This window comes from Mobula birostris, chromosome 18 (genome assembly GCF_030028105.1).
Source record: "Mobula birostris isolate sMobBir1 chromosome 18, sMobBir1.hap1, whole genome shotgun sequence".
Lineage (NCBI taxonomy): Eukaryota > Metazoa > Chordata > Chondrichthyes > Myliobatiformes > Myliobatidae > Mobula > Mobula birostris.
The window spans coordinates 19,043,395-19,065,582 of NC_092387.1; the positions used below are offsets into that span (position 1 = coordinate 19,043,395).

General features: G+C 40.5%; 1 protein-coding gene across 3 annotated transcripts in view; it reads left to right on the forward strand.

Annotated features, from left to right (window-relative positions):
- The window catches only part of LOC140211990 (casein kinase I), a 191,440-nt gene that overhangs the window by 94,977 nt on the left and 74,275 nt on the right, over positions 1-22,188 (forward strand). For all 3 annotated transcript variants that reach the window (XM_072282315.1, XM_072282316.1, XM_072282317.1), the window contains one exon: positions 9,131-9,200. In XM_072282315.1, the coding sequence (XP_072138416.1) occupies positions 9,131-9,200 (70 nt within the window). The remainder of the gene's footprint in view (positions 1-9,130; positions 9,201-22,188) is intronic.

Sequence of the window (22,188 nt, forward strand, 5' to 3'; positions counted from 1 at the left end):
ACATAGGTAGTTGAATTCTTCCCATCAAACTGAGACGCTAGATAGTCTGCCAGGAAGAATAGAGAGTTTCAACAGGGTGGTGGGTTTTTTTTTGCAGTTTAGTTGATTGAAGCAACAAATAGCTTCCAGTCTTTGAACTTTTGAGTAATGAATAAATTCTTTGCATCAACAAGTTGGAGGTAGTTTAATATCTCTGATTATTAATGAAAGGAAATCCCGGATGTTCCTCCCAAAATTCCATCTTTCTACCCATTTTAATTTTGCTCAATTCTCCTGCTTATTGCACAGGCCATTCTTCGCCACATAGCGTAGACATGTAGAAAGGTCGACTGTACTTTTTTCCATAGATGCTGCCTGGCCTGCTGAGTTCTTCCAGCAACTGGTATGTGTTGCTTGGATTTCCAGCATCTGCAGATTTTCTCTTGTTTGTAATCTTGTATTCTCACTGTAAGTTGACCCACATGCACGGAGTTTGCCTTTTACTGAGAGCCTTTCTGTGACTGGAAATTAGAGTTGCAGAACAAGAATCAGGCAAAATGAAGGACATACTTATCAAGAATTATTAGAAGTAGGGTAGCTTATATTTGGCTTCAATGGAGCAGAGTAGGAGGCCACAAAGATCAGACTGAGATGGAGACTTAATATGAGACATTAATATGAAATGTACTAAAACATATGAATTATAACAAATATTATAACGTCACACTTGGAGTATTGTGTGCACTTCCGGTTGCTTCATTACAGGAAGAATGTGGAGGCTTTGGAGAGAGTACAGAGGAGGTTTACCAGGATGCTGCCTGGATTAGAGAGCATGAGCTGTAGGAGAGGTTGGACAAACTTGGGTTCTATTTGATGGAATGTTGGAGGCTGGGGTGGGGGTGACCTGGTAGACGTTTATAAAATAATAAGAGCATATATAGGGTAGATGGTCAGAATCTTTCTCCCAGGCTAGAAATGTCAGTGCTGTCAGGGTTAGTGGTGGAAGCAGAGCCAATAGTGGAGTTGAACAAGTTTTAGATAAACACAAAAATATGCAGGGAATGAAGCGATATTGATCATGTACAAGTAGAAGAGTTTCAGTTTAATTTGGCATTTTGTTTGACAGAGACTTCATGGGTCATATGGTTGTTCCTCTGCTGTACTATCCTATGTTCTAATGTGACAAACTTGAAATTCATAGTGTTGCAGTAACTAGCTACACCTGCTTTCTCCACTGCTGAATAAACCACATTATGTGTATGGAATGCAGAACATTAGGCTGGAAGAAATGCAAGTAAATGGCATCTTCATTAATAGACTGGGACCATTAATGGTGTGAAGGGACAATGTAAAATAATAGGTGTTGCATCTCCTTATGGGAAAGTGCTCTGAAAGAGAGCAATTGGAGAAGGGAGAACAGACCAGGAAGTTTTAGGGAATAAACCCTCCCAAATACTGGAAGGAAGGCAACATGTATCCATTGGTGGATTCTTGCTGGAATTGGCAGATATTGAGAATGATCTATTGAATGTGGAGACTACGTGGGTGGAAGAAGGGTTCACTGTCTAGGAGAGGGGATGAGAGCAAAACTGTAGGAAAGGGAACGGAGGCCCCAGTTTAGAAAGGTACACAAATAACAGGACTGTTGTCATGGGTGACTTCAACTTCCCTCATACGGATTGACATGTCCTTAGTGTAAAATATTTAGATGAGATGGAATTTGTTAGATGTGTCCAGGAGTGATTCATTACACTATGTAGACATGCCAACTAGAGGAGAGGCTGTACTGGATCTGGTGCTAGGCAACAGACCAGGTCGGGTGTCAGTCCTCTCAGTGGGTGAGCATTTCAGAAACAATTCCCTGACCTTTACTGTAGTCTTGAACAGGGTTAGAAGCGGACAGTATGAGAAAGTATTTAATTGGGTGAAGGGAAATCATGATGCTATTAGACAGGAATTTGGGAGCATAAATTGGGAACAGATTCTCAGGGAAATGCACAATGAAAGTGTGAATGTTGTTTAGGGAGCACTTGCATGGGGTTCTGGTTAGCTTTGTGCCATTGAGACAACTAAGAGTGTAGGGTGAAGGAACCATGGTTGACAAAGATGTGAAACATTTTATCAAGAGGAAGAAAGAAGGTCTAGGAAGCAAGGATGAGACAGGGCTAGAGGGTAACAAGGTGGTCAAGAAAGTGCTGAAGAATTGATTTAGGAGAGATAAGAGGGGGCATGAGAAGTCCTAGGTGAGTAGGGTTAAGGAAAAGCCCAGATTGTTTTACACGTATGTGAAGAACAGGAACATGACTGGAGCGAAGATAGGACATATCAGGGTTAAGGGAGGAGACATGCCTGGAGTTGGGTGTGGGGTGGGGGTAAGTCCTGGGCTGACAGGATATACCCTAAGTTACTGTGGGAACTGAGGGAAGAAATTACTGTACCTTTGGCAATGATCTTTGTGTCCTCAATGGCCACAGGAGTAATACCAGATGACTGGAGAGTGTCAGAGTATTCCTTTGTTCTAGAAAAGAAGTAGGTGTAACCATGGGAATTATAGGCCTGTGAGTCCTACTTCAGTGGTGGGTAAATTATTGAAGAAGATTCTTAGAGACAAGACTTGCAAGCATTTGGAGAAGCATAGCCTAAATAGGGGAGTCAACATAGTTTTGTGAGGGGCAGGTCATGCCTCACGAGCCTGACTGTATTCTTCAAGGATGTGACAAAGCATATTGCTGAAGCTAGGGCAGTAGATGTGTATGTGGCTTTTAGTACGCTGTTTGATAAGGTTCTCCATGATAGGCTCATTCAGAAAGACAGGAGGCATGGGATCCAGGGAAGGTTGTGCGGATTTGGAACTGGCTTGTCCGCAGAAGGCAGAGGGTGGTTGTAGATGAGCATATTCTGCCTGGAGTTTGGTAATCAGTGGTGTTCCACAGGGATCTGTTCTGGGTCTCCTGCTCTGAGACTTTTATAAATTACTTGGATGAGGAAGTAGAAGGGTAGGTTTGTAAGTTTGCAGATGACATGAAGGTTTGTGGAGCCATGGATAGTCTCAGTTATCATAGGTCACATCGGAGCATTGAAAGATTGTAGAGCTGAGCAGAGAAGTGGCAAATGAAATTCAACCCAGAGAAGTGTGAAGTAATTCACTTAATTGCAATTTGAAGGCAGAATGAAAGGTTAATGGCAGGATTTAGTGTGGAGAAGCGGGGATCTTGGGGTTTACGTCCATAGATCCTGCAAAGTTGCCACACAAGTTAATAGGATGGTTAAGAAGGCATGTGATGTGTTGGCCTTCATTAGTTGGTAGGATTGAGTTCAAGAGCCACAAGGTAGTGTTTTAGCTGAATAAAACCCAGATTGTGTTCAGTTCTAGTCGCTTAATTGTAGAAAGGATGTAGGGGCTTTAGAGACAGTGCGGAGGAGATTTACCAGGATGCTGCCTGGACTAGAGGGCATGTCTTGTGAAGATGGGTTCAGTGAGCTAGGGCATTTCTCTTTAGAATGCAGGATGGTGAGGGTTGACTTGATAGAGGTGTATAAGATGATAAGTGTCTTAGAACGTGGATATCCAGACACTTTTTCTCAGTGTAGAAATGGCTAATACCAGGGGGCATAATTTTAAGGTGATTGGCAGGAAGTATGGTGGGGCTGTCAGAGGTAAGTTTTTTTTTAAACACGGAGTGGTGGGTGCATGAAACAATCTGCCAGGGGGTGGTATTAGAGGCAGATACACTAGAGAATTTAACAAACTCTTAGATATATGGATGATAGAAAAATGGAGGGTTATCTAGAAGAGTTAGATTGAACTTAGAGTAGGTTAAAAGGTCGGCAGAACATAGTGGGCTGAAGAGCTAGTACTGTGCTATAGTGTTCTACGTTAAGGATGAGAAAACATCTCAGAGCCACCTATATTCCTGGAGTGAAGGAGGCTGTGGGGTGATCTGATGGAAGTCTATAAGGTAATTAAAGATATAAATATAAGGCGGGAGGAGAAGATGGCGGCACAACGCAGTGCGCACAGCTCTCCGGTGAAATGATATCGTATTTGTAAGTAGGACACCGTGCACAATTCTGATTTGATGGAGACAGATGTGAGAAGCACAGAGGAACATCTGGAGAAATTTCTGAAATGCCCGGTTCGCTGCCGCTGCTACTGTGCGATTGAGAATCTCCGGAGGGAAGACCCCAAAATCCCCGGCTTTGCCTGCAGCTGGCAACCGAGGCTGGGGTTGAAGCGTTCGGCAGAGATGGTGCTCGGTACTCTGTGTCAGAGGACTGATCGGAGCTCAAAGTTTTCGGACAACTCAGAGTCGGACTGTGGTCGGGCATGGTAGGGAGAGTTTTCTTCCTTCTCCTGTGAAGGCGTGAGATGTGGGACTTTCGAGAGACTTTGAACTTTTTTACTGTGCCATGGCCTGTTCTTCATCAAGTTATGGTATTGTTGCACGGTTGTAACTATATGTTATAATTATGTGGTTTTTGTTAGTTTTTCAGTCTTGGTCTGTCCTGTGTTTCTGTGATATCACACCAGAGGAATATTGTATCGTTTCTTAATGCATGCATTACTAAATGACAATAAAAGAGGACTGTGTGTCCTCATAATCTAATAAAATAGGGCAGATAATTAAAATCTATTTCTCAATGTAGGAATACCTAGAGGACATAGGTTTAAGTTTTAGATGGGATCTTAGCAATAAATAGTTTTACAAAGTGGTTGCTATCTGAAACTTGCTGCCAGATGAGCCATGGAATCACATACAATTACCAGATTTAGACATTTAGACACTTCAGGCATAGAAAGATACAGATCTAATGTGGGCAATTAGGCTCAGTGTAGATGACAAAAAGGTTGGCATGGACATGCTGGGCTGAAGCGTCCGTTTCTATTCTCTACTACTCTATGCCTTGAGGACCTTGAAAGTTCTCCTAAAGCAGAAGGAATGCTATCTGACCGTGGCAGGGAGCTGCTGTGTAGTTCATTGTTTGTAATAAATTACTTGGAGAGCTTTAAATGCAATTGGGCAGTTGCCACTAATAACACTGAAGGGCAAATATTGAGGAGTAAGACAACATTAATTTAGATGCAGGTCGACCTTTTGGAGAGCAGTAACTTTAGTGCAATGTACTCAACATTAAATACATTGCAGAACCTAGAACTAAAATATTCAGTATTTTGAATGGGACATGTGGAGGAAAAAATAAAGCGGTTTCGTTTTGAAAGTACAGAACATTATTCATTAAACACTCACTCCAGACCATAACTATGAATTTATATTAAAAGTGAAAGAATTCCTTTTAGCAGTGGAGCAATAGATCAATCAATATTGTTTCAGGTTTTTGGATTTTGTCGAATTATTATTTTTCTTGTATTTTAACTTCCCTTTATAATCACCTATATATGTGTAGTTGTCAGTGAATTTTCCAGTAATTGTAGTATAGCTGCTTTTGTATTTTTCTAGAAGCTTGGTTTTTCTGCAGCAGCTGTCATGCCACTTGAATCTGACTAGTTTAGGTTAATAGTTATCGCTGGAATGTTGTTATCATGGCTAACTCAAACTGAAAAGATTTCTTTGTTCTCTGCTCATTTTGTTCTTCGTTCTTGTTGTTTAAGGCCACTTTATTAAGCGTTACAATTTTTTTCTCTCATTCCTGACTTCTAAAACACCAGGAATAGCAATCTTGACCTGGCGCTGCACTGTTAAAGCAAAATGTGTGGTTGATATTACAAAAATTCAATGCAGACCCTCAATAATTTCTCTTTTGAACCTTTCCACTTTCTACACATCAAGGAGTAGCCATGTTCATCTGTCTTTCATTGTGTGGAACAGTTCTTGTTTCAAGTCTCTTCAGGCAAAACCCCCAGCTTTCACCACTAAATGCTGCTGCTTACGCAGAACTTAACAATTTCATCATCTTTGTGAGTGACATCTACCCTATCTTAGAACCATAGAAAACTACAGCACAGAAAACAAGCCATTTGGCCCTTCTAGTCTGTGCAGAAACATTATTCGGCTAGTCCCATTGACCTGCACCCAGTCCATAACTCTCCAGTCCTCTCCCATCCATGTACCTATCCAATTTATTCTTAAAACTTAAGAGTGAGCCCACATTTACCACGTCAGATGGCAGCTCATTCCACACTCCCACCACTCTGAGTGAAGTTGTTCCCCCTAAACCTTTCCCCTTTCACCCTAAAGCCATGTCCTCTTGTATGTATCTCTTCTAATCTAAGTGGAAAGAGCCTATTTACATTTACTGTCTATACCCCTCATCATTTTGTAAACCTCTATCAAATCTCCCCTCATTCTTCTACACTCCAAGGAATAAAGTCCTAACCTGTTCAATCTTTCCCTGTAACTCAACTCCTGAAGACCCGACAACATCCTAGTAAATCTTCTCTGCTTTCAATCTTACTGATATCCTTCCTATAGTTAGGTGACCAGAACTGTACACAATACTCCAAATTTGGCCTCACCAATGTCTTATACAACCTCCCCATAACATCCCAACTCCTATACTCAATACTTTGATTTATGAATGCCAGGATGCCAAAAGCCTTCTTTACAACCCTGTCTACCTGTGACGTCACTTTCAGGGAATTATGTATCTGAACTCCCAGATCTCTTTGTTCCTCCGCACTCCTCAGTGCCCTACCATTTACTGTGCATGTCCTACCTTGATTTGTCCTTCCAAAATGCAACACCTCTCACTTATCTGCATTAAATTCCATCTGCCACTTTCTGGCCCACCCCTCCAGTTGATCCAGATCCCTCTGCAAGCTTTGAAAGCCTTCCTCGCTGTCCACACCACCTCCAATCTTAGTGTCATCAGCAAACTTGCTGATCCAATTTACCACATAATTATCTAGATCATTGAAATAGACAACAAAAACAACGGTCCCAGCACAGACCCTTGAGGCCATCACTAGTCACAGGCCTCCAGTCTGACAAGCGATCATCCACTACCACTCTCTGTCTTCTCCCACACAGCCAATTTCGAATCCAGTTTACAACCTCTCCATGGATACCTAGTGTCTGAACCTTCTGAACTAACCTCCCAAGTGGGACCTTGTCAAAGACCTTACTACATGAGCTACCCTCCAATCCTCCTTCTGTTACAGTTTATCAAACATCTAACTTTTCCAAAAACTTCTTATCCAAATCTACCTTAATGGTGATTGTTTTTAAGTTTGTGTCACTAGTTTCGGACCGAAGCTTCTCAAACTAAACACAGGATTTTATCAATGACAAGAGATCTTTAATTTTTCTTACTACTTGTGACAAGGTCTATAGTAGCCTTTTCCATAACACATTGTTTAATTTTTAAAAATAGCAGATACTAGAAAACTGAAGTAAATAAAAACACTCAATAGGTTAGAAAGTTAAACAGTGATAACATTTCAATCCGAGACCCGATACCAATCGTAAGGAAGATAAGAAGTGATTTAAAGTTTACGGAGCACAAACCTTCAGTCCACAGGAGTGTCCCTAAGCTTCCTGTTGCCTCAGTTCTGTTCTCCATCTCACCCCCACTCTGACCTTCTGCACTGGTTCAATGATATCTTCTAATTAACTGAAGTACTTCTCTTCCATTTCTGGATCTCTCAGTCTTTGAAGACAGACTTGTCACTTACATCTCCTGTAAACCAACTCTCACAGCCATGTGGACTATGCCTCCCACCTTGTCTGCTGTAAGGATACTTACCTCATTTTATTAGTTTCTTTGTCTCCATCACATCTTTTCTTCAGGTAAGAAAGCCCCATCTCGATGGATGGAACTTGGCTTCCATGGTTGATGGGGCGCTTACACCTGTTCTTTCATTTCATGCACATATACTCTGATAGCACCCCTCAGGCACAACAGGAATAAGGTTCCCTTCATCCTCATCTTTCGCCCCACTAGCCTCTGCATCCAACACAATACTCTGCCATTTCCATCAGGCGTATCACAATCTTACTACTTCCCCTCTCCTTCATACTTTCCACAGGGGATGCTCTCCAGGGGGCTCACTGGTCCTTTCATCCTTCAGTAGCCTCTTTCCATCCTCTGACACTTTGCCCTGCAACTGAAGGAGGTTTTTCACCTATCTTCTCAGTGTGAGGCATAGGTTGATGTGCAACTCTTCCATCCTGATCTGTCAATACTCATGATGTGCCCTCCTCCACACTGGTTAAACCAAACAAACTTTCTGCAGAGCACGTGTGATCTGTCCGCAATGGCCAGCCTGAGTTTCCAATTGCATGTTATTTTAGCTCTCCTTCCCACTCCCACACCGACCTGTCTGCCTTCTGTCTTCTCCATTGCTATGGAGAGGCCAGACAGGTGCAGTTTGGAAGAACCTCATTTACTCCCTGACTAGCTGACTAGCTTACAATATGTATATTGTATTTTCCAATTTCAGTTGACCTGCATCCTCGTTCTTCTACACACACTCACCTGCCCATCTGCCCATACCAGTCCCAATGTAGGACTGCCTTACGGATTCCAGCTCTGGATTTTTTTCTTGGGGTTCGCTTCCAGAGCCTTCCCCATGAGTGGGTATAGCCCCAAGGCAGTGGAGGTTTGAGATTAGAGTTTTCCTTCTCCTTGATGAGGTTCTGCCAACCATGCCTGATGTGTCTCTTGTGCCTGAAGCAGCTGTCTTTAAGGTGCCAGTCACCTGCCTTTGTCCCCTCTCCTGTCAGTAGAAACGATTTCACTGAACTTAGAAGCTAAGCCATGCATGAAGACCAGGAATTGGATTTATTGTCAGAGGCTATTTGAGATACAAGCCGCTGGGAGTTTTTAATAGGTACTGGGAAGCTTATCTACTCTACCAACCCAGGCTATAGCAACCATGTTTTAACTGAAATGTTAATTTTATACCTTTTGCCTCCATAGGTGCTGCTTGATCTGTGGAGTTGTTCCAGCATTTGATTTTGTTCATAATACCAACATAGTTTTATTCTTGTAAATGGATTCTTTTTCTAATGGGTCATTTGGGATGTTGTCATCATTGGTAAATCTGATATTAAAAAAAAAATCAAGTTCTATTTCTTGTGGATCTTTGTGGATTTAGTTCGCATGATTCTATTGTGTAGGTATCACTGGACCAGTTTGTAAGAACGTTTGTGGTAGCCTACAATAAATTTTGTTTTATGTTTTCTTTCAGGAACCTATTAAGTCCCGAGCGCCACAGCTTCATTTAGAATACAGGTTTTACAAACAACTCGGCAGCACAGGTAATGTGAGATTGATTATTTAGTTTGGGGCGGGGGGGACATCGACTCAGACCATGAGAGGCCTGTGTCGGGCATTTTCATGCCTTACAAGGCGCAGATTGGAAGTCTGTGTGGGGCGCCACTTCTCGCATAGACAGATTTAGTTTGTACTTGGAGGGAAATATTGGTGAATTCATTAAAGGTGTAAACAAAGGTGCAAACTCATTGGCAAGTGAACAGATAAAGCAATGCATTCCTGAATGATCTTACAAAAAATACCAGTTTGTTTTTAAATCTTAAACCTGTTCAGTCTTTTAGAGCACCAGCGATGTAGTAGACACAGTGGTCAAGTGATCAGTAATGTCCAATAATGCAGAGATGAGAGATGTAATCCTATTGTGGAAACTATAGCTCTATTAACCAGAGGATGGTGAATCTGTGGAACTCATTACCACAGACGGCTGTGGAGCCAAGTCATTGGGTATATTTAAACTGGAGGTTGATAGGTTCTTGTTTAGTAATGATCTCAAAGGTTATGGGGAGAGGACAGGAGAATGGGGTTGAGAAGGATAATAAATCAATCATGAGAAAACTCGGTGGGCTGATTGGGATAATTCTGCTCCTATGTCTTATGGTCTTGTATTCAACTTAAGAAAAGCAATTTAGAAATAGTTTTAATTATAGTGATATTAAAATTACTAGGTTGTCAAAATCCTATTAGGCTGCTTCATAACCATTCTGGATCATGTGGCCTAACACCTCCAGCAAAGTGATTGACTCAGCTGTCCACTGAAATGGCTTCTTGAGCCACGCAATCGTATCACGACGGCTACGTTAACGAAGTCGCATGAACAGAGTAGACCAGCTGGCATTGACTTCAGCACTGAGTAGCAGAATTGTATGAGGTCGGTTGATTTTGCAAGGTCCTCCTAGTGATCAGTTGCGGACTGGTGTTGGTTTAGGAGAGCGATATTACGGATTAGCCAAACAGCCCGTTGAAGTGGTACTTGGAAACATAGCACACACAATTTTTTGGCTATATCAGTCTTGTTCTACTTTGCAGTAATGAGGCAGTGCATATACAGGTGAGTGGAAGTAGTCCCAGGGGTTCTAAACATCATTGTGCATGAGGTCAAATGTGGGAAAAGCTACTTGCTGCAGAACACCACTTTCCTTCCCCTCTTAGCAGATGCGTCGGCACTCCTCCATGTTCAACAGTGCTGAGGAGGAGTACTGGTAGTAACAAGGGTGAAGTGTGTGTTTTCGGGAAATTCAGTCTCTGTTATTATGAGTAGCTTGGTGACACCACTTACTGATCAAGCAGATTGACTCCTGAAGGATAGATCTGCTGGATTGGATCTACAGTGTCAGGGAGCAAACTAACAGATGACCATTACACGCCCCTTGTGGAGACAAAGTCCTGTCTTCACATTGCCGTCATCCTCCATCGTGCTAGATGAGAGAGATGCAGAACAGATATCTAACTCAAAACCCAAGACGCAGATGTGACATGTACACCACCATAATTTATTGCCTATGTCCCACCATGTCCCTCATTCTGCACCACCACCTGTAGATCTCACCCAAATGACACTTTGCACTGACTTGGAGTTGTAGCATTGTTTTTGCATTGTTACTGCCTCCAATTCCTGTAAAGTCCCTACAGAATAGCATTATGGTAGAATCTTCACCATTCCTGGAAGGGTGACAATGGTTCAGGAGCATGACTCTCTACCACGTTCTAAAACAGGGGTTCCCAAACTGGAGGAGGGGTCTATGGTATAAAAAAGTTTGGGAACCCCTGCCTAAAGTATAATCAATTAATGAAATGCTGCCTTCTTGGTGACATCTGTTTCCGGAAAATAAATGCGTAATGGGCATCTCTCATGTCACTGTCATTTTTGATTTGGCATCGCATACAGGTTATTTTCTCTCAAATATTATTTGTATCATAATTTTTAAAAGTTGATGAAAATATGATGAGCCTACCACTCATTATTAAACCGTTTAAAGCTTTGGCTGCATTTTTTTTAAGACATGGGTCTTGAAAGGATAATTTAGCCGTTATCTGAGTGAGTTGTAAACAGGTCACAACATGTTATAAAGAGGGCTATTCATCATCTGAAACCATTAGAGTGTAATAGGTAGGCTTGAATAGGGGTAATAAAATCCTGCATCAAAATGATTGAGCCCACTGGGCATGATTATGTTTAATGTGTATTTATATGCAACACTTCAAATGCCAAGATTTCAACTGCAAGTCTTCAGACCCATATATGCCTGAATGTGTGTGGGTGTTGTATGTTTTGGCACCGTTTGAGATATGTTCATTGTGAATGTGCAGAAAACTAGTTGGAACCTCCCTTAATATTTAAGTTGTATTTCCTTAGAATATTAATATGATACTGATCCCACAGCATTGAATTGCAGTTTCTAATGCCAATAGATCCATTTCTCAATCATGTCTGAAATGTTTCCAATGGAATTTTTACTGAAATCTTGTAAATCTAATTGTTGAGTCAGTGTTTCACAGATGGAACAACTCTTTTTGACTTCATAGTTATTCAACATGTAGTAGCTGAAGTATTGTCCAAATATGGATAATGTTGTTCCATTGTTTTCTGGATGGGCTGAAAGGCCTGTATCCATGCTGTGTTGGTCTATGAACCCATTTCCTGTTGCTCAGTGACCCCAGAATATCCAAACTGCATTGGTGATATTCAAAATTGGCAATGCTATACTTTTTTTAAACACTTGGGAGGATGTTAAATGAGGTTAGATATATATAAAAAAATACAGTTTTATATTTCATGTTAGTTGTGCTCTTTCGGTACAGACAGACACCGCTCAATGCAAAATGAAACCAATAAAAATTGTGCATGAATTTTCTTTTAAAGTCATTTTATGTTGAGGAATATGCATCACTGACCAATAATGATGGAGATGAAGAACAAAATTGCTGACTTCCTGAGCAGTACATTGGACCAGCTGCATGGCTAGACAAGCCAGTTATGAGGTGGATATAGGAAAGCAATTGAGAACAATAGATCCGAAAGGGTAATAAATCTGAAAAATCTGAAATTGGCTATTTTGCCAGGAAAAATAGAGAACTGATTACCTAAATGGAGAGATTAGAGTTGTATCACAGAAGTCAAGTACCATAAGGAAAGGTACTGAATTTAGTTCTGAAAAGTTAACTGTTATTCTTTACTGCTAAGGGACTTAAATTCAGAAGTTCTGCTTCAGTTATATAGGGCATTAGTGACAACATCCTATTGTGTACTGTATGCATTTCCTTCAGGAAGAATGTAATGTTACCAACACATTTACATGGGAAAGTTCAGGGAAGCTTTACCAGATAATTTGTGGAATGAGTAGGTTATCATTTGAAGAAAGGTTAGACTAATGCGAGGAGACTTAATTGAAGCTTAGAAGATGTTTCTTCCTGTGGTAGAACAAAAAATTAGAGGTCACTGTTTAGAGTAACTTGTCACCCACTTACCACAACTATGGTGAAATTTTTGTATTTGGAGTAAGAAGCCTTTGTACCTCATTCTGAAAAAGCTGTGGAAGCAGAATAAATAATTTATTTAAACTGTTTCTTCATTAAGTGATTGAAATGTTGCCACAGGTAGAAGGGAGCAAAGAGTCGTGGTTACAATCATGAAATCCTATGAACAAAGTGACCACCTCCTCATTCATGTGTAGTGATTGCTGTAATTGAGAGTTGGATGTAAGCAAAAGTTTGCACATCCTAAAGGAACATTCAATATCCTGTGGATTTAGAGTGAATAAGAGCTTTGGTTATAGGGATAATCGTATTAAGCATGAGAGCATCAAGGTGATGGTAAAAGTTAAAGGTGTTGGACAGTACTCTAGCTGCAATGAAGACTGAAGAAACAATGATACTAGATGAAAGATCTCTGTAATGAATTGGGCATTTTCACTGACTTTGTGTCAAACATTCTTTGCTGTTGAATTGTGATATTCATATGTAAAACTTAAAAAAGGATTCCCCATCCATACTTGCCAGAAAATTTCATTCTTATAATGGAAGGTACCTTATAAAAACTGAATATGAAGATTAGTATGAATTTATATGAAGGTGTACTGTAAAATGACAGCCCAACATGATGGGAAAGGGATTTTTCTTTTTAATTTTCTCCTATTTTTAATACTCTGGTTTCTGACTTGGAGGTGGCGTAATCTTGAATCAAGAAAAGTTAACGTGTTAAAACTATATTGTACTCATTTGTTGATTAAGTGGGGATATTATCATCTTAAATATCAAACATCTATTCAGCTTAAAGTTTATGGTAAATATGTGGTTTAGAAATGGGTATTTTATGAAATGAACTTTTTAATTTGTGTTATCTTTTGGCATCTGAATTTTCACAATAACCCACTTCCACAATGATATTTGTCTGTGACCTTTCATTTTATTATGACCTGAAACTCAGTAAGATTCCCACGGTATGGTACCAGAGTCAGTATTGTCAGTACACTGTGCTGATTACATTGACCTTGTTTGAATCAACTAGGTTTTGAATGCTTTGGTAGAAATCCAACAAATGTCCATTTTCGTGGAATGGCTTTTACATTCACAGATAACATTGAGGATAACTGTTAGTGTGTTTTCTTCTCAGTTCTGATGAGTCTTCAACCTAAAATGTTTTACACAGATGTTGCCTGGCTTGCCACTTTCCTTGTTTCATTTTAAATTTCCAGCACTATAATTTTTTTTTGATTTTTCAGTACGTGTCTGGGTTGGTTGTGGAGGGGAGGAAGGACATTGAAATCCTGCCCAGAGACCACCACCTCATCAATTTATCAATTTATATCTATTCATGAAACACCTTGGATATTTCTAGGCAAGCATTGAATAGTTGCAACTGCACACAACACAAGCACAGTAAGGTGAATGTCTTTTTGATCTGTTTGTGGGTGTTAGTCGATAGACATTGCAATTCCCCTTTTTTAAAAAAAAAGTGGCATTACTCTTTCTCCTCAACAGCAAACAGGGCCTTGCTGAACAAGAGGTAAAAATAAATGTATTGATAAGTGCAGTCCAGTTGCTAGAGTCAACATGGACACCTGTAAGTCCTTGGACAACGTCCCACAGGGGAGACTGGTTCAACTGGTTAGAACCGTCGGGATCAAGGACTAATTGGAAATGGGATCTATAATTATTTCACAGTAGAAGACAAAGGATGATGGTGGATATTTGTTTTTGTGATTTGGAAGTCTGTGACCAGTGGTGTACACGGGGATCAATGCTGGAAATCTTATTCTGTTATAAATATTTACAATTTGGGTATTAGTATGAAAGTTGTGATTAGTAAGTTTGCAGGTGACACTCAAATTATTAGTGTTGTTGATTGGAGGATTATTGCATGGTCTAGGATGATATTGATCAGTTACTAAGATGGGCAAAGCAATGGCCAGTGGACTTTAATTCTGATTCGAAGTACATTTTATCAAAGTATATATACAGAAAATATATATGAAAATGTAGGTGGGTGGGTTAGTAAATTTGTGGATGACACCAAGATTGGTGGAGTTGTGGGTAGTGTAGAAGTCTGACAAAGAATACAGTGATCAGTTGATCAGTTATGGATATGGGAAAGAAATGGCAGATGGAGTTTAGCTCAGATTAATGTAAAGTGTTGAACCTTGGGCAAGTGCAAGGAGACAGTACGTTGTTAGGGTAAGATCCTTAACAATGTTGCTGAGCAGAGAGATATTAGGATCCTAGTTCATAGCTCCTTGAAAGTGACTACACAGGTTGATAAGGGGGTTAAGAAGGCTTATGGAATGCTTGCTTTTATTAGTTGAGGCATTGAGTTCAAAAGTCAGGAGTTTATGTTGTAACTTCATAAAACTCTGGTTAGGCCACACTTGGAGTGGTACATACAGTTCTGGTCGCCCCACTATAGGAAGGATGTTGAGGCTTTGGAGAGGGTGCAGAAGAGGTTTACCAGAATGCTACCTGGTTTAGAGGACACGTGGTTAGTAGGTTTAGTGTAGAGAAGTAGTTTATGGTTGGCATGAATACAGTACGCTGAACTGTATGCAAGTTCTATACTGTGTGACATTATAACTTCAAAAAGATGACACCCCCAACAGTGGAGCATTCCCTCAGTGCTCTATTGCCATGGAGCTGCAGAGAGCTGTAAACTCCAACAGCTCTGTTGTGAGTACTTGCCTCCCAGCATTGAGGACATCTTGACAATGTCTCAAGAAGCCGACATCCATCATTAAGGACCCTCGTCATCCAGGACATGCCCTCATCTCATTACTGCCATCAAGGAAGAGAGGTACGGGAGCCTGTAGACACATTCTTGACCTTTTAGGATTTCTGTACGGTCCATGAACACTAATTTCACTCTTTTTGCACTTTATTTTTTATATATATTTTTCACTCTTTTCACTGAAATTATACTATTTTCACTCTTTTTGCACTTTATTTTTTATATATATTTCTTATTGTAACGTTTTATGTACTGCTGCTGCAAAACAAATTTCATAACGTATGTCAGTGATAATAAACCTGGTCCTTATTCTGGAATTCCCTAATGGATTGAATTCATATGGAGTAGAATTTCAACCTGCAGCTTAGATGCCAAGTGAGCTGGTACTTTGGGTATTCCCAGGGAGCTGGGGCTAGTACTAATAGCGGGTGTACCACTGAGCGTTGACTGACTATGTTAACAAGCGTTGCCATTGAGTCAAGCCTGACACTACTGACAATTGTTATAATTTTAACAAGCCTATGCTGTTGACCAGTATCTTAGCATGTGCTGACCAAGCTACAACTACATCTTCCCCTTAATATATCCAGCTTTGTTTTTGAACATCTCCACGGTTTTGCTTTTTCATACCTCCCAGAAACTGTTCCAGCCTAAAGCACACTGAGTTCTCAGCGCTCTTTCAGACTGGTGTGCTTGAACGCGTCCAGCTTTTAAGCTACACACAGAATGCTGAAGGAACTCAACAGGTTGAGCAGCATGTATAGAAATGAATGAACAGTCAATGTTTTGGGCCGAGGCTCTTCTTCAGGACGTTCATTGTGTGTCTTGCCTTCCACTGCCAGCCCTGGCGTTCCCTCACTAATTCCTCTTTTAAACTCTGCTTTCCTTTTGAGTCTGTTCAGAATATGTCCCATCGCCCTTGATTTTGGTCACCTCTCCAATAAGTCTGGTTGGTGTCAAATTCCTTTTGATTATAGTCCTGTAAATCTGCTATAGACATATAGGTTTGTTTTCTTAACTTCTGTACTCGTTGCCAGCCGCCTCACACGAGAATGCTGTTGCCATCACTACTTGATTCCCAATGCTGTTCACACAGGATGGCTATTAATACAGCTTTATCACATATTAGCTTTGTAGTGAATGAGCCAAGTGGCTTTCATATTTTAAATTACTTTATCAAATATTACATTGTGTCAATGTCAGCTGCAATTTAGAACATTGTTCTGTCCAGAGCACCCTAAATTAAAACTGTAAACAAAGTAACAGATTCTTCCTAAATGTTAGCTCTTTCATATCTCCCAGAACCTCTTCCAGTCTGAAGCACATTGAATTCTTTGTGCTTCTCAGACTGGTGCTCTTGAACACTTCCTACATTTTCATGTCCTTGGACTTAAAATTGATTTAACAAGGTATAAGTGAAAGAATGCCTTTCTCATACATCTGGAACTTTATTGGTTCAATAATGTCCTGTACCTGGGGATGTACTTGCACATGTGCTGTGGCAGGTAGCGTTGGGGAAGAAGGTGGTCTGCAGAAAGACTTAGCCAGGTTAGAAGGATGGGCAAAGTGGCAGATGGAATATATTGTAGGCAAGTGTATGACCATGCACTTTGGTAGCAGGAACAAAAGTGTTGACTATTTTCAAAATTGGGGGAAAATTCAAAAATCAGGTGCAAATGGGACTTGGGCGTCCTCATGCAGGATTCCCTGAAGATTAATTTGCTGATTGAGTCTGTGGTGAGGAAGGCAAAGGCAATATTAGTATTAATTTTGAGAAGACTAGAATTTAAAAGCAAGGATGTAATGCTGAGGCTTTATAAAGCATTGGTCTACTGCATTTGGAGTATTGTGAGCAGTTTATGGCCTCTTATCTAAGAAAGGATGTGTTGGCATTGAAGAGAGTCCAGAGAAAGTTCACGAGAATGATTCTGAGAATGAAAGGGTTAACGTAAGAGAAGTGTTCGGCTCTGGGCCTGTAGTAGCCGGAGTTTAGAAGGTGGGGGGGGGTGGGGTGGAACACATTGTAAGGCTTAGATAGAGTGGATATGGAGAGGATGTTTCCAATAGAGGGAGAGTCTAGGACCAGAGGGCACAGCCTCAGAATAGAGGGTCGCCCCTATAGAACAGAGATGAGGAATTTCTTTATCCGGAGGGTTGTGTATCTGTGAAATTCAAAGGTCATGGGGAGAAGGCAGGAGAATGAGGTTGAGGGAGAGATATAGCAGTTAGCGTGACAGTATTACAGCTTGGAGCGTTGGAGTTCAATTCCAGTGTCATCGGTAAGGAGTCTGTACGTGTTCCCCGAGGTATGCATAGTTTCCTCTCACATTCCAAAGATCCATCGATTAGTTGGTTAATTGGTCATAGTAAATTGTCCCGTGATTGGGCTAGCGTTAAATCAAGGGATGCTGGGAGGTGTGGCTTGAAGGGCCTATTCTGCGCTGCAACTCCATAACAAAAAAAAGTATTTGCCGTGATGGAATGGTGGAGTTGATTTGATGGGCTGAATGGCCAAATTGTTCTCCTATGTCATATGGTCTTATGTTCAGTGGGTTTACTTTACTATCTTTTGGTGTCTAAGGCCAGCATTCTGCTTCATTCAATATTTTGTGGATGAATTGTTAATCCTTTCAGGCCCTCTGTCCAGATGAAAGATCTTGACCTGAAACATCGATCACACAAATTGCTGGAGGAACTCGGCAGGCCAGGCAGCATCTATGAAAAAAGTACAGTCGTTTCAGCCTGAAGCGTCGACTGTACTTTTTCATAGATGCTGCTTGGCCTGCTGAGTTCCTCCAGCATTTTGTGTGTGGTACTCAGATTTCTAGCACCTGCAGATTTTCTCTTGTTTGAAACGTTGATTGTCCACTTCCCTCCATGGGTACTGATACTTGCTGAGTTTTGTGTGTAGCTCTAGATTCAGCATCTGCAGTCTCTTGTATCCCCAAAGGTTGAGCATCATAGAGTTTTACATCATGGACACAGGCTCAACTTGTCCATGCTGACTAAGGTATCTATCCAAGCTAGTGCCATTTGGCTTATATCCCTCTAAACCTTTTCTTATGTATGTATCCTACCAATTTTTTTTTTTTTTTGGAACTGTAATTGTAACCACCTCTACCAATTCATCTGGCAGGTTATTCTACATAGCCAGCGCTGTCTGTGTGGAAAAAGGGAATTCCTGTCGTGTCCCTTTAAAATTTACCCCAAGTCCCAGCCTATTCAGCCTCTCTTTGTATCATAAGCCCTCCAGTTCTGGTAACAGCCTCGTGAATCTTTACACCATCCTTTCCAGTGCACTACCCAACTATGTATTTCAGTTTGGTTTTTTTTGTTGCTGTAGGGCTTTTTCCATTTAGGCTTTTGAAACAAACCATTTAAGAATCTCTGTTTATAAGTGAAGCTTAAATTGTTCTTGAAGCCAATCTACATTGCTGGTATTCAGCAGCCTTTTGCCAGTTCCCTTTTATACAGTGCTCTTCTTGGACTCAGTGAAGAAGATCTGCACAGATTTCAGCATACAGATTTGAAGTCAGCCCTAATATATTAGTTGGTAAATCCAATTATGTAGAAGCTTCAGTCAGAGGCTAAGTCTTGCCTCCAGTTTAGCTCGCTGTCAGAGAACCTTTCTGATATTCATAAGCTTTCAAAGGCTATTATAATAAAGACTAAATGCTATAAAATAATTTATTAAAATATATTAGAAGCTTTAAATTAAAAATTAAATTAGAAAAATATCTAAAATGGCTACACTTGCTTTTATACCTTAAATAGCTATTCTGCTCCATCGAAAGGAATGGTGAAGTTTCTCGTGAGCCACTTTTAAGCATAAATTGATGGGGATTCTTCATTGGAGATACCGCATTGCATTGTGGTCTGGAAAAAAAAATCCCCAATGAGCTGCCAGCAACTTGAACCCTTGCAAGGAAATCCCAAAGCTGCTTTCAGTTACAAAGGGAACGATCTGCAGTTACGAAAGTAATTGTTGAAACTTTGCTGAATTATCCCAGCCAAATCATTACCCTGTAATTGGGCTTTAGTTTTGACTTCAGAACAATAAGTATTCTCTTCCATCCTAGAACCATAAACGTCAATTTAATATTTCAAGAAAATATGTTTGGTGATAGGCTCCAGCTTGGAATTTAACTTGGGATTTATGGTGACCATCTGTTATCAAAGTGGGATGTACAACTGCATTAATATTTTGAGTGGTTAATATTCAGACCCAAAGGGCGGCAAACGGTACAGTATTTAGTGCATCTGCCTCAACTCCATGTACACAGGTTTGATTCTGATCTTGAGTACTATGTGTCAGTTCTGTGTGTTCTCCCCATAACTGCTCAAGTTTCCCCAGGGAACTCCAGTTTCCTCCCACATCACAAAACTGTGCTGGTTCATAGGAGCAGGAGTCAGCAATCTGGCCATCGAGCCAACTCTGCCATTCAGTAACATCATGGACTTAACTCCATCTACCTGCCTTTTCGCCTAGTACGCAAAAATCTATCTAACTGTGCTAGATGTATATTCAATGAGGTGCCAGCACATCTTTTCTCAAGTAGGTTAACTCGTTTCAATAATTTGCCGCTCAGTGTACAGAGGTGGGAAAGGAATCTAAGGGGAGCTGATGAGAACACGAGAAGAATAGTTGAAGGGAAATGAAACTGATGGGGTTGTCTTCCCGGAGGCTGCAGGGACACAGTGGACTGCTGTGTTCTGATAAGGAAGGGCTTTTTGCCACCTTTGCAAGAGTTATGCTAGAAACAATGTGGAATGGGTAAATCAGTATTTTTAAATTATTTATAGTACTTGCAAGCAACATGCACTTAATTCTATCATAATAGTCATAATTGATCTCCCTCTGGTTCTTCAGTGTTTTGTTCCTCCAAATGCCTTTTCAATGAGTATGAGTTTCTTTGAGTTTATTTTAGACCCGGAAAAATCTTGTCCATCGTGCGTAAGCATCACCTCCTGTGTCAGCAATCCCCATTAGGTGTTCTGTTGCATCCGTACCTTCCAAATTTATCTGAAAATATAAACGTGAACCTTGTATTCCATTCAGTCGATTTCCCAAAATTCTGCTTAAATGATGCAGAAATAGCATGATGATGTGGGTCTTTATTTAGTAACACTAAATACTGCTTGCATATTAACGCTGCTGTTAATAGTTTAGGTAAACACTTCCGACAGATAGTTTGTGAAACTAATTTTACAAACTACTGAACTAATTTTAGCAGACTTTTGTTTGCTCTGTCTCCTATATGATATCATTGTGCATCTATTATGGAGGTCAAACCATCTTAATTATAAAGAATACCATGATGCTAAAAATAAATAGAGCACTGGAAGAATTCAGCAGGTCAGTCAACATCTCTGGAAGCTTGAGGGGCAAGTCAACGTTTTGGGTTGAGACACTGCCTGAGGATTCTGATGGTATAGGATTAGCGATCTGACTCCCACTTCTGAACTTCCACTTTAGTGAAAAGTGAACAGTCCTGTCTGAGTTCAGGGAATGGCTTCTCATAGTTACCGTGTTCCAAATGTATAATCGTTCTCTGTATGAGACGTTGCGTGTTTTTCCACTGTGAAAATTACCATACTGAATAGCTTTCTGTGGAAGAGCTGAACGGCAAAGCCTAAAGGACCTGTTACTGCATTAGTCATACCCTCTTGATTTATCAGTAATTATACTTGCTGAACCACTAAGTTTTTCTGTTGTACACGTGACATGCTATTTGCAAGGTATGTCTCTGCCGCATTGAAGTTGAAATGGTGTGTAACAATATTTTGCAAATTGGCCAAGATAACACTTGACCTTCAAAAGGACTAAGCAGTTTGTTGTGTTACGTCAGAATGCAAGAGGAGATGCAAGAGATTCAGATGCTGGAACCTGGAGCAAGAACCAAACTCAGTGGGTGAGGTAGCATCTGCAGAGAGGCCTGGACAGTTGACCTTTCATTTTCTGATTACATTGCCTCCTGCCAGATTAAGTAAATGATCACGCTCTCTCAGCCAGTATTGCCACAGCCACTTGTGAAATTCCATGTTTGTTGACACATCTGTCACTTTCTCAATACCATCTCCATCCCCTTGCAATTTAATGCATTTGATTTCTAGCTTTGCTGCAAATCCACAGGCACTGCCTGAACTGCTGAATATTTACTGCAGTTTTAAAACTCAGATTTCCATTATCTGCATGCTTTTCTTTGTTTTTGCTCTATGACCATTTTGTTTTTGGCAGCCACTTATCAAAATTAGGGATATGCAAGAGACCAGAATTATAGGCAAGATTTAATTATTTGAGTATTAGAATTTAGGGGAATTATTCCTGAGATGGTTATGGGCCTTTTCTGCTTAAAAATGTTTGTGTCATGACTCAACAGGAGTAAGTTACCTGCAAGAATATTTCAAAACATAATTTATTTTAGCATCTTTCAAGCTGTGTACCTTGGGGTTTAAAATTTGGGTTCTGGATATCAGCAGATGCTTCTGTTCAAAAAGCCATCAGGGAAAACAACAGGAAGTACTTCAGACTGAAGTGATGGGCACCTGTTATCAGTACAATCTAAGAATCCGTGACAATAAGTAATGTACTATCACATGCCCCTATCCTAGTTGTGCATGGTGGCAAGTTGTGGCCAATTTAACAGACGACCTACATCTGGCAGTCTTGCTTCCTTCTCTGCTCTTACAATGTTGCTTTACCCGCTTGCACTGTTTCTCATGGGTGTACAGAATCATACAGCATGGGAACACTCTTT